The sequence below is a fragment of the Amblyraja radiata genome, chromosome 1, assembly GCF_010909765.2.
Source record: "Amblyraja radiata isolate CabotCenter1 chromosome 1, sAmbRad1.1.pri, whole genome shotgun sequence".
In the NCBI taxonomy this organism is placed as follows: domain Eukaryota; kingdom Metazoa; phylum Chordata; class Chondrichthyes; order Rajiformes; family Rajidae; genus Amblyraja; species Amblyraja radiata.
The window spans coordinates 33,689,909-33,702,059 of record NC_045956.1 but is presented as its reverse complement, the minus strand read 5'-3'; the positions used below and the strand labels follow the sequence as shown (position 1 = coordinate 33,702,059).

General features: G+C 49.0%; 1 protein-coding gene across 1 annotated transcript in view; it reads right to left on the bottom strand.

Moving 5' to 3' along the window:
• The window catches only part of LOC116977763 (protein RUFY3-like), a 94,218-nt gene extending 82,510 nt beyond the window's left edge, over window positions 1–11,708 (bottom strand). The window contains exons 1-2 of the mRNA XM_033028545.1: window positions 11,420–11,708; window positions 8,587–8,667 (exon numbers count right to left, since the gene is read on the bottom strand). Of these exons, the coding sequence (XP_032884436.1) occupies window positions 8,587–8,667; window positions 11,420–11,675 (337 nt within the window). The 5' untranslated portion in view covers window positions 11,676–11,708. The remainder of the gene's footprint in view (window positions 1–8,586; window positions 8,668–11,419) is intronic.
• Between the last annotated feature and the right edge of the window lie 443 nt (window positions 11,709–12,151).

Sequence of the window (12,151 nt, the reverse complement as noted above, 5' to 3'; positions counted from 1 at the left end):
CCTGCCTTCTCTCCATACCCCCTGATCCCTTTAGCCACAAGGGCCACATCTAACTCCCTCTTAAATATAGCCAATGAACTGGCCTCAACTACCTTCTGTGGCAGAGAATTCCACAGATTCACCACTCTCTGTGTGAAAAATGTTTTTCTCATCTTGGTCCTAAAAGACTTCCCCCTTATCCTTAAACTGTGACCCCTTGTTCTGGACTTCCCCAACATCGGGAACAATCTTCCTGCATCTAGCCTGTCCAACCCCTTAAGAATTTTGTAAGTTTCTATAAGATTCAATCTTCTAAATTCCAGCGAGTACAAGCCGAGTCTATCCAGTCTTTCTTCATATGAAGAAAAACTGGATAGACTCGGCTGATGGGTGAACTGGGGAGGGGATGGACAAGGACTCTTGAGGACGAGGGGGTTCCTCTCTTCCTTTATAGATGAGGCTCTCATTAGGGTCTACTCGATATCCCCCAGCTCCGCTCTTACTCCCGCTCCCCCCATTCGTAACAAGGACAGTCCCCCTTGTCCTCACCTTCCACCCCATCAGCCATCGCATACAGCACACAATCCTCTGACATTTTTGCCACCTACAATGGAATCCCACCACTAGCCACATCTTCCCATCTCCACCCCTTTCTGCTTTCCGCAGAGACCGTTCCCTCCGTAACTCCCTGGTCCGTAACTCATCCCTTCCCACCCAAACCACCCTCTCCCCAGGTACCTTCCCCTGCAACCGCAGGAGATCCAACACCTGTCCCTACATCTCAGAATGAGGCCCAGCGCAAATTGGAGGAACAGCACTTAATTTTTTGCTTGGGCAGCTTCCACCCCAGCGGTATGAACATTGACGTCTCTTACTTCAAGAAGCCCTTGCTTTTCCTCTCTCTCCATCCACCTCCCCCTTCCCAGTTCTCCCACCAGTCTTACTGTCTCCGACTACATTCTATCTCTGTCCCGCCCCCTCCCCTGACATCAGTCTGAAGAAGGGTCTCAACCTGAAACGTCACCCATTCCTTTTCTCCAGAGATGCTGTCTGTCCCGCTCAGTTACTCCAGCTTTTTGTGTCTACCTTAAAGCAGATAAATGCAGTAATTTACCCCCAGAGTAGAGGAATCAAGAACCAGGGGACAGGTTTATGGTGAGGGGGTATTTAATGGAAACCTGAGAGGTAATGCCCCTGCCCAACTTAAGAAACCTGAACGGAAACCTCTGGAGACTTTGCGCCCCACCCAAGGATTCCGTGCGGTTCCCGGAAGTCGCAGGTGGTTGCCGGAGGTTGCAGGTAGTGGAAGCAGGTTGGGAGACTGACAAAAGCCTCCGGGAACCGCACGGAAACCTTGGGTGGGGCGCAAAGTCTCCAGAGGTTTTCGTTCAGGTTTCCTAAGTGGGACAGGGGCATTAGTAACTATTTCACACAAAGGGTGGTGGGTATATGGAACGAGCTGCCGGAAGAGTTAGTTGTGGCATGTACTATCACAACGTTTAAGAAACATTTGGACAATTACCTGGATAGGATCAGTTTAATGGGACATGGGTCAAACAAGGCAGATGGGACTAGTGTCGATGGGCCATGTTGGTCGATGTGGGCCAAAGGGCCTATCTTCACACAATATGACTATGACTGAAGCATATTTAAATTCCACTAGATGGTGAATGGAATAAGACATTTAAAGCAAGACATTCATGCAAATTACAATGAGTAAATGTGCATGGTAGGGCAAGGCGGGAGGGGTCATCTTATGGAGTTGTATAAGAATATGAGGGGAGCAGGGTGAATGCATGCAGTCTTTTACCCGGAGTCGGAGAATCAACACCAGGACATACTGAAAGTATTCAGACCCCTTCACTTTTTCCACATTTTGTTACGTTAGAGCCTTATTTAAAATAGATTAAATTCTTATTTTTTAACATTAATCTACACACAATATCCCAGAATGAAGAAGCGAAAACAGGTGTTTAAAAATGTTTGCAAAGTAATTAAAAAGAAATAAATGAAATATCACCTTAAAATAAGTATTCAGACCCTTAGCTATGACTCAAAATTGAGGTTTGGTTCATCCTGTTTCCATTGATTATCCTTGAGATGTTTCTACAACTTGATTGGAGTCCATCAGTAGTAAATTAAATTGATTGGGCATGATTTGGAAAGGCACACACCTGTCTATATAAGGTCTCACAGTTGACAGTGTATGTCGGAGCAAAAACCAAGCCATGAAGACAAAGGAATTGTCCGTAGACCTCCGAGACAGGATTATGTGAGACACAGATCTGGGGAAGGGTATAAAACAATTCCTGCATCATTGCAGGTCCCGAAGAGCACAGTGGTCTCCGTCATTCTTAATTGGAAGAACTTTGAAACCACCAGGACTCTTCATAGAGAACAATCGGGAAGAAGGGCCTTGGTCAAGGAGGTGACCAAGAACCCGATGGTCACTCTGACAAAGCTCCAGAGTTCCTCTGTGGAGGTGGGAGAACCTTCCAGAAGGACAACTATATCTGCAGCACTCCACCAATCAGACCTTTATGGTAGAATGGCTAGACGGAAGCCACTCCTCAGTAAAAGGCACATGACAGCCCGCTTGGAGTTTGCCAAAAGGCACCTAAACATGATTCTCTGGTCTGATGAAACCAAGATTGAATTCTTTGGCCTGAATGCCAAGCGTCACGTCTGGAGGAAACCAGGCACCGCTCATCACCTGGCCAATACCATACCTATGGTAAAACATGGTGGTGGCAGCATCATGCTGTGGGGATGTTTTTCAGCGGCAGGAACTGGGAGACTAGTCATGATCGAGGGAAAGATGAACGGAGCAAAGTACAGAGAGATCCTTGATGAAAACCTGCTCCAGAGCGTTCAGGACCTCAGACTGGGGCAGAGGACAACGATCCTAAGCACACAGCCAAGACAACGCAGGAGTGGCTTCGTGACAAGTCTGTGAATGTCCTTGAGTGGCCCAGCCAGAGCCCGGACTTGAACCCGATTGAATATCTCTAAGAGATAGCTGAAAATAGCTGTGCATCGATGCTCCCCATCCAACCTGACAGAGCTTGAGAGGATCTGCAGAGAAGAATGGGAGAAATTACCCAAATACAGGTGTGCCAAGCTTGTAGTGTCATACCCAAGAAGACTTGAGGCTGTAATCGCTGCCAAAGATGCCTCAACAAAGTACTGAGTAAAGGGTCTGAATACTTGTGTAAATGTGATATTTCAGTTATTTATTTTTAATTACTTTACAAAAATTTCTAAACACCTGTTTTTGCTTTTTTATTATGGGGTATTGTGTGTAGATGATAAAAAAAATGAATTTAATCCATTTTAGTATAAGGCTGTAACGTAACAAAATGTGGAAAAAGTGAAGGGGCCCCGAGTCCTTTCTGAATGCACTGTATATTACAGGCCACACTTCAATACACTGGCTTTGACTAGCTTGTTCTGAAAGGAGCTGCTCTGCAGAGCTTGCTATTCCCTCTTTTCCCGGCAGAAGTGACAGAACCAGCTGAGGATCCAGATGCTCCTGTTTTTTGGGTTTCTAATCCCGCACAATTTTGTTTCGATTATTTAATTATTCGATTATTTAAGTGAAAGGCCTGTATAGAGTGGATGTCGAGAGGATGTTTCCACCAGTTGCGAAAGTCGAGGACCAGAGCGCACAGTCTCAGACTTGAAGGCCGTTCCTTTAGAACGGAGAAGTGAAGAAATATCTTGAGTCAGAGGGTGGTGAATCTGTGGAATTCATTGCCACAGATGGTTGTGGAGGCCAAGTTAATGGATATTTTTAACACAGAGATTGACAGGGTGTCAGGGGTTTACGGGGAGAAGGCAGGAGAATGGGGTTGAGAGGGAAAGATAGATCAGTCATGTTTGAATGGCAAAGTAGACTCAATGGCCTAATTCTGCTCTGATGACATGAAAAATGAAATCTTTGGTAGAGAGCACAGGACCCATGCAGGACTTCCAGGAGTTTGACAAATCATTCATCGGTAATGGGGCAGAGAAGATTTGTGAGGAGTTGCCAGGGTCGGAGTTAGAGGGTGAGGTTAGGCAGGCAATAACAATACAATAATTATCATTTTCATCTTTAATTTAGTTAAGTTTAGTTAAGAGATACAGCAGGGAAACAGGCACCATCGAACCAGGCGATTAATTCTCTGGTATCCCAGAGAATATCTCCCCTTCCGACAACCACAAGGAAACCATCTGCATTTTCTGCTCAAAATCGAACACGATTTACAATAAATAACCAACACGTAACCCGGGTTATAAATGTTTTCAAGAGACAAACCGGTTGACCATTCGTACCGATGTAAAACCTTTTTGAAAAATCACTGCCTAATCCTTAATATCGGGGGCAGCATGGTGGCAACCTGGTAGAGTTGGAACAGGAATGGTTTCTTGCCACATGTATCGAGGCACAGTGAGATTCTTTGCTTGCATACACAATGTATACAAGTAGCGGCCACAATAACGCTGACAATGTTACAAAGCACGCCGGCTCCCCCATTTGTACCACCCCACCCCCACCAGTTCCCCCAAACCAGGTCCCCTTTGTCGTTTCTCCCCCCCCCCCCGCATTGTCTATTGTTCTCCCCCCCCCCCCACAGAGGTTCCTCTGTTCTCTTCCCCCCTCACGGCGGTTCCCCCACACCGAGGCTTCACCGCCGGCGAGGCCCCATCGTCACGAGGCTTCACCATCGCCGAGGTCCCATCGTCGCGAGACTTCACCGCTATCGAGGCCCCATCGTCGCGAGACTTCACCGCTATCGAGGCCCCATCGTCACGAGACTTCACCGCTATCGAGGCCCCATCGTCACGAGACTTCACCATCGCCGAGGCCCCATCGTCGCGAGACTTCACCGCTATCGAGGCCCCATCGTCACGAGGCTTTACCGCTGCCCCCGCCGAGGCTTCACCGCTGTCATCGCCCCCACTTCACGCCTCCGTGGTGCCGACCCGGACCCCAGCCGCAGGCTCCGTCGGCCGCTCCGCCCGACCCTGGCTTCTACCCGCCAGGCCCCTGCTCCTCCGTCCGACCCGGGTTTCAACACGGCGATCCGGGAGGCATCGAGACCGCGGCGCCTCAATAAAGGCCTCCGGCCACGTTCCCAGTCCACAGCCGCAGCCCGTCGGGAAGCCTCACAGCGCCGGAGAACCAAGTTCAATCCTGACTACGGGTGGTGTCTGTACGGAGTTTGTACGTTCTCCCTGTGACCGCGTGGGATTTATACGGGTGCTTCGGTTTCCTTCCACACTCCAAAGACGTGCAGGTTTGTAGGTTAATTGGCTTTTGTAAAATTAGTCCCTAGTGTACAGGTAGAAACAGTGTACGAATGATCAGTGGTCAGCACAGACTCAGTGGGCCGAAGGGCCTGTGTCCTCACTGTATCTCTAAACTAAACTAATCAAGTTTATAAAAAGGTGGACAAAAATGTTGGAGAAACTCAGCGGGTGAGGCAGCATCTATGGAGCGAAGGAATAGGTGATGTTTCGGGTCAAGACCCTTCTTCAGACTGATGCGGGGGGGGTGGGAAGAAGAAAGGACGAGGCGGAGACAGTGGGAGAGCTGGGAAGGGGAGGGAGAAAGCAAGGACTACCTGAAATTGGAGAAGTCAATGTTCATACCGCTGGGGTGTAAACTTCCCAAGCGAAATATGAGGTGCTGCTCCTCCAATTTGCAGTGGGCCTCACGCTGGTCATGGAGGAGGCCCAGGACAGAAAGGTCGGATTCGGAATAGGAGGGGGAGTTGAAGTGCTGAGCCACTAGGAGATCAGGTTGGTTATTGCGAACTGAGAGGAGGTGTTGGGCGAAGCGATCGCCAAGCATACGCTTGGTCTCACCGATGTAGAGCAGCTGACACCTAGAGCAGAGGATGCAATAGATGAGGTTGGAGGAGGTGCAGGTGAACCTCTGCCACACCTGGAAAGACTGCTTGGGTCGTTGAATGGAGTCAAGGGGGGAGGTAAAGCGACAAGTGTAGCATTTCCTGCGGTTGCAAGGGAAAGTACCAGTTGAGGAGGTGGTTTGGGTGGGAAGGGACGAATTGACCAGGGAGTTACGGAGGGAGCGGTCTCTGCGGAAAGCAGACAAGGGAGGAGATGGGAAGATGTGGCCAGTGGTGGGATCCCGTTGGAGGTGGCAAAAATGTCATAGGATTATCTGTTGTATGTGACAGCTGGTAGGGTGGAAGGTGAGGACAAGGGGGGCTCTGCCCTTGTTACGCATGGGGGGATGGGGAGTGAGAGCAAAGTCACAGGGTATAGAAGGGACCCTGGTGAGAGCTTCATCTATAGTAGAGGAGGGGAACCCCCGTTCCCTAAAGAATGAGGATGTTTCCGATGCCCTGGTGTGGAACACCTCATCCTGGGTGCAGATGCGGCGTAGACGGAGGAATTTGGGAGTAGGGGATGGAGTCCTTACAGGAAGCAGGGTGGGAAGAAGTGTAGTCCAGATAGCCATGGGAGTCAGTGGGTTTGTAGTAGAATTTTATACGGTTAGTTATGCAGCAAGGAAACAGATCCTTCGGCCCAACTTGTCCATGCCAACCAAGATGTCTACCTGAGCTCGTCCCATTTGCCTGCAACTGTTCAATATCCCGCCAAACATTTTCTATCTATAAAACTGTCCTTTAAATGTTTGTACAATGTTTGTACAAATTGTTAATTGCAGCAGCTTAACAGACCTGTAACAAGGTGCGCCTCAACTATAACCTGTGTCAGCTCGTTCCATGTACCCACCCCCCCCTCTTCGCGTAATCTGAATGTATTTATATATAGCAAGATTTTACTGATTTGTATGCAAATTAAATAAATTCACTGTATTTACGTACTATAAAGCACAATTGTATCACTCGATAAGTTTAGTTGAGTCAAGTTTAGTTTATAGATGCAGCATGGAAACAGGAACTTCGGTCCATGGGTTCATGCCGACCATCAAGTTCACACTAGAGTAGGAAGGAACTGCAGATGCAGGTTGAAACCCAAGATAGACACAAAATGCTGGAGTAACTCAATAGGACAAGCAGCATCTCTGGGGAGAAGGATTCCTTCTCTCCAGAGATGCTGCCTGTCCCGCTGAGTTACTCCAGCATTTTGTGTCCATCTTAACTTCACATTAGTTCTATGTTATCCCACTTTCTCATCCACTCCCTACACACGAAGAGCAATTTACAGAGGGCCGATTAACCTACGAACCTGCGCGTCTTTGGGATGTGGGAGGAAACCAGAGCACCCGGAGGATTATAATCTGAATGGTGGCCGATTAGGAAAAGGGGAGATGCAACGAGACCTGGGTGTCATGGTACACCAGTCATTGAAAGTAGGCATGCAGGTGCAGCAGGCAGTGAAGAAAGCGAATGGTATGTTAGCATTCATAGCAAAAGGATTTGAGTATAGGAGCAGGGAGGTTCTACTGCAGTTGTACAGGGCCTTGGTGAGACCACACCTGGAGTATTGCATACAGCTTTGCTCCTAATCTGAGGAAAGACATTCTTGCCACAGTGAAGGTTCACCAGACTGATTCCTGGGATGTCAGGACTTTCATATGAAGAAAGACTGGATAGACTCGGCTTGTACTCGCTAGAATTTAGAAGATTGAGGGGGGATCTTATAGAAACTTACAAAATTCTTAAGGGGTTGGACAGGCTAGATGCAGGAAAATTGTTCCCGATGTTGGGGAAGTCCAGAACAAGGGGTCACAGTTTAAGGATAAGGGGGAAATCTTTTAGGAACGAGATGAGAAAAACTTTTTTCACACAGAGAGTGGTGAATCTCTGGAATTCTCTGCCACAGAAGGTAGTTGAGGCCAGTTCATTGGCTATATTTAAGAGGGAGTTAGATGTGGCCCTTGTGGCTAAAGGGATCAGGGGGTATGGAGAGAAGGCAGGTACAGGATACTGAGTTGGATGATCAGCCATGATCATATTGAATGGCAGTGCAGGCTCGAAAGGCCGAATGGCCTACTCCTGCACCCATTTTCTATGTTTCTATCTGTATTTGTCACCCGTTTAATTTTGTTGGACGCACAAAATCTAACACGATTCACAATAACTAGCCAACACTTTACCCCGGCTGCTAAGGGTTTCCTGGAGACAAGCCAGTTGAGCATTCTTAAGGGCCTGTCCCACGAGCATGCGACTGCATGCGGCAAGTGCGACCAAACCGGAAGCGGGGGCCGCTCGGAGGTCGAGTGATCCCGTACGAGTTGACGAAGTTCGAGCGAAGGCGTACGCCGTCAAGACGCTGCGTACGACGTCGAGGCGGTGCGTACGGCCTCAATGCGGCTGCGGGCCGGCAGGCCGTTGGCGCGCGGAATTTTTGGACAGTTAGTTTTTCGGAGACCCGCGCGATGTCGGGACCAGCTCCGCACAACTTCATACGGCTCCGGTGATCGAAGTGGGACTGGCCCCGCGAGGCCTTACGGCTCAAGCGACCACGTTAGGTCGCGCTTGCCGCATGCAGTCGCATGCTCATGGGACAGGCCCTTTACTGATGCAAAACATTTTTCAAAAATCACATGCTTAATCCTTACTATCAAGTTCCAAAATACTTTACAGGTTAATGGAATTCTGTAGTATAAACTGAACAGAAACTGACCTGTACCTCTCTTTCCACTCACACGGCAGGGTATTTCCATCAAACACTCTCTTTGTTTAATGTCAAACATCTTGTTCGTGCCTTTAATGAGGTATGCAAAAGATACTTCAGTGATTTATTTCCTGTTGTACCTTCCCGAAACGACGGCTAATTTTGTAAAAACAGAACTGAAATGGGCTTTTTATAATTAACCGTTGTTGCAAAGCGAAATCCTGCCATCTGTTACTGTACAGAGCAACAGGTTTAGCTGAACCAACTTCCCCACACAGACAACTATGGAGACTTGTTACGAGGGACGATATTCGGTTTTGTTCACCCGCACTATCATTAAACTGGAAAGACTGCAGAGAAGATTTACAAGGATGTTGCCAAGACTCGCGGGCCTGAGCTAAAGGCAGTGGTTGGGCAGGCTGGGACTCTATTCCTTGCAGCTCAGGAGGATGAGGGGTGATCTTATAGAGGTGTACAAAATCATGAGGGGAATAGATAGTGTTAATGCATGGAGTTTTTTCACCCATTTAAATCTTATAGAACTTTATTGGTCATTATCTTGTGCTAAATGTTATTCTCTTTATCCTGTTTCTGTACACTGTGAACGGCTCGATTGTAATCATGTAGTCTTTGCACTGACTGGTTAGCAAGCAATAAAAAGTTTTTCACTGTACCTTAGTACACATGACAAACTAAAATAAAAAAATGTTGAAACGAGCAGAGTAATCTATAGATAGACAAAAATGCTGGAGAAACAGGTGAGGGAAGATCTATGGAACGAAGGAATAGGTGACGTTTCGGGTTGAGACGCTTCTTCAGGAATCTATACCTAGGTTTAAGGTGAGGGGGAAAATTCAATAGAAATATGAGGGGTTCCTTTTCACACAGAGGGTGGCCGGTCTATGGAACGAGCTATAACACCATTTAAAACAGGTACATAGATAGGACAGGTTTAGATGGATATGGGCCAAACATGAGCAGGTGGGACTAGTGTAGATGGGACTAGTGTAGATGGGACTAGTGTAGATGGGGCGAGTGTAGATGGGGCAAGTGTAGATGGGGCAAGTGTAGATGGGACTAGTGTAGATGGGACTAGTGTAGGTGGGACTAGTGTAGATGCAGCGAGTGTAGATGGGGCATGTTGGTCGGCCTGGACATTTTGGGCCTGCTTTGTGCCGCATGACTCTTTGTTGATTGTGCAGCTCAACTGATATGCAGGAGAATGAGTCCAAAGTTCCGTGTAATGTAGGGATCATGTTTATTCAACATGGCAATAAATGCGCACAAAGTGGACTCAACAGTGGCCTGTCACTCACAGACCCAGTCCCCATCACAGCTCTGTGTGTTCCCAGAACATAAGGAGCATTGTGGAATTCATTGCCACAGACGGCTGTGGAGGCCAAGTCATTGGGTATTTTTAAGGAAGGGATTGACAGATTCTTGATTAGTGCTGGTGTCAGGGGCTATGGGGAGCAGGCAGGAGAATGGGGTTGAGAAGGAAAGATAGATCAGCCATGATTGAATGGCGGAGAAGACTTGAATGGCCTAATTCTGCCTCTATGGCACATGGACCTGAACTTGTGAACATAGAACAGTATCAGAAGAGTAACAGGTCCTTCAGCTCACAATGTCTGTGCCAAACATAATGCTTAGTTAAACTGATCTACTTTGCCTGCACATGATCCATATCCCTCCATTCCCAGCATATCCATGAGCCTGTCCAAAAGCCTCTTAAACGCCACTAACATATCTATCTGCCCACCACCCCTGGCAGTGCGTTCCAGGCACCCACCACTCCCTGTGTTAAAATACTTGCCGTGCACATTTTTTAACTGCCCCTCTCACCTTAAAGCTCTGCCCTCTAGTATTTGATATTTAATTACTAAAAATACCAACCAGGAGAAAAAGTTCTTACTGTCTACCTTACCCATGCCTCTCATAACATTTAGACTTTAGAGATACAGCGTGGAAACAGGCCCTTCGGCCCACCAAGGCTGCACAGATCAGTGGTCACTCCGTGCACTAGCACTATCCAACACACTAGGGACAATAAACATCGCCCATCAATGTTCTCAAGAAATGCTGTCTGACCTGCTGAGTTACTCCAGCACTTTGTCTCTTTTTGTAAACCAGCATCTGCAGTTCCTAGTATCTACAAGTTATTCTAGCACATTGTGTCTTGTTTTGTTAACCAGCGTCTGCAGTTCCTTGTGTCAACAAGTTGCTCCAGGACTTTGTGTTTTTTTTTGTAAACAGGAATCTGTATATCCTAGTGTCTGCAAGTTACTCCAGCACTTTGTGTGCCACCCAACATTGCAGCATCTGCAGTTCCTAGTGTCTATATCTTTCTAAGTCTCTCCTGCATCCTCTCGAGTCAGTAAGACGACTGGTGCTGTGTGGCCTGGGCGACCTCTCCCCGCCATTAACCCCAGCAAACCCGAGGGCAAGAGAAGGGTGTGCATCAGGCGATGCACTGCAGGTTTAGATGCACCGGGTTTAAGGCAGGTTTAGATGCACCGGGTTAAAGGCAGGTTTAGATGCACCAGGTTTAAGGCAGGTTTAGACACACCGGGTTAAAGGCAGGTTTAGATGCACCAGGTTTAAGGCAGGTTTAGACACATCGGGTTTAAGGCAGGTTTAGACACACCAGGTTTAAGGCTGGTTTAGATGCACCAGGTTTAACATTACAGAAGCCCTTGGTATTGGAGGCTCGGCTCTGCTCAGTGGCGGGCCGGGCCGGCTTTCCCAGGGCAGAGTTGGTGAAGTCGGGCTGAAGCCAAGCGGCGAGTTCGCCTCCCCCCTCCCCTCCCCTCCCCTCCTCCCTCCTCCCTCCTCCACTTACTTGCTCCGGCGGGGGGAGAGTGTGAGGGGTGGACGGGCTCCGGGGCTCCGAGCTGTAGCAGCCCGGCGCCATCGCCGCAATCGGCGGCCGAAGGAGACGCCTTCCTCACGAAGTAAATGACCGGGTCGGTGTCGGCGGGGCTGCGGGCGGCCGGACGCGCGTCCCCGTTGGTGTCCGTCTGCCCGCGGCCCGAGGCGGCGCCGAGCCCGGAGCAGCAGCGCTGCCCGCCCGCTGGCCCCGCCGCCCGCTCCGCCATCGTCCGCAGCCAGCGGCACGGCACGGCCCGGCCTGCCCCCGGAACCCGTGACACACACACGGCCCGGCCCGGCCCGGGACAGCGGATCCATGTACCCGGGGCAATGCAGCACTGTACATGGGGCAATGTATCCATGTACCCGGGGCAATGTATCCATGGGGGCAATGTAGCACTGTACATGGGGCAATGTAGCACAGTTGCGGGACAATGTATCCATGTACCTGGGGCAATGTATCCCCGGCCCAGGGCAGTGTGTGACATACACTAGTCCCACCTGCACTGGTCCCACCTGCCCATGCCCCATCTACACCTGCCCCATCTACACCTGCCCCATCTGACGTGCAATGACAATAAAAGATATATTATTATTATTATTATTATTATTATCTACACCTGTCCCACCTACACCTGCACCAGTCCCACCTGCCCATGCCCCATCTACACTAGTCCCACCTGCCCATGCCCCACCTACACTA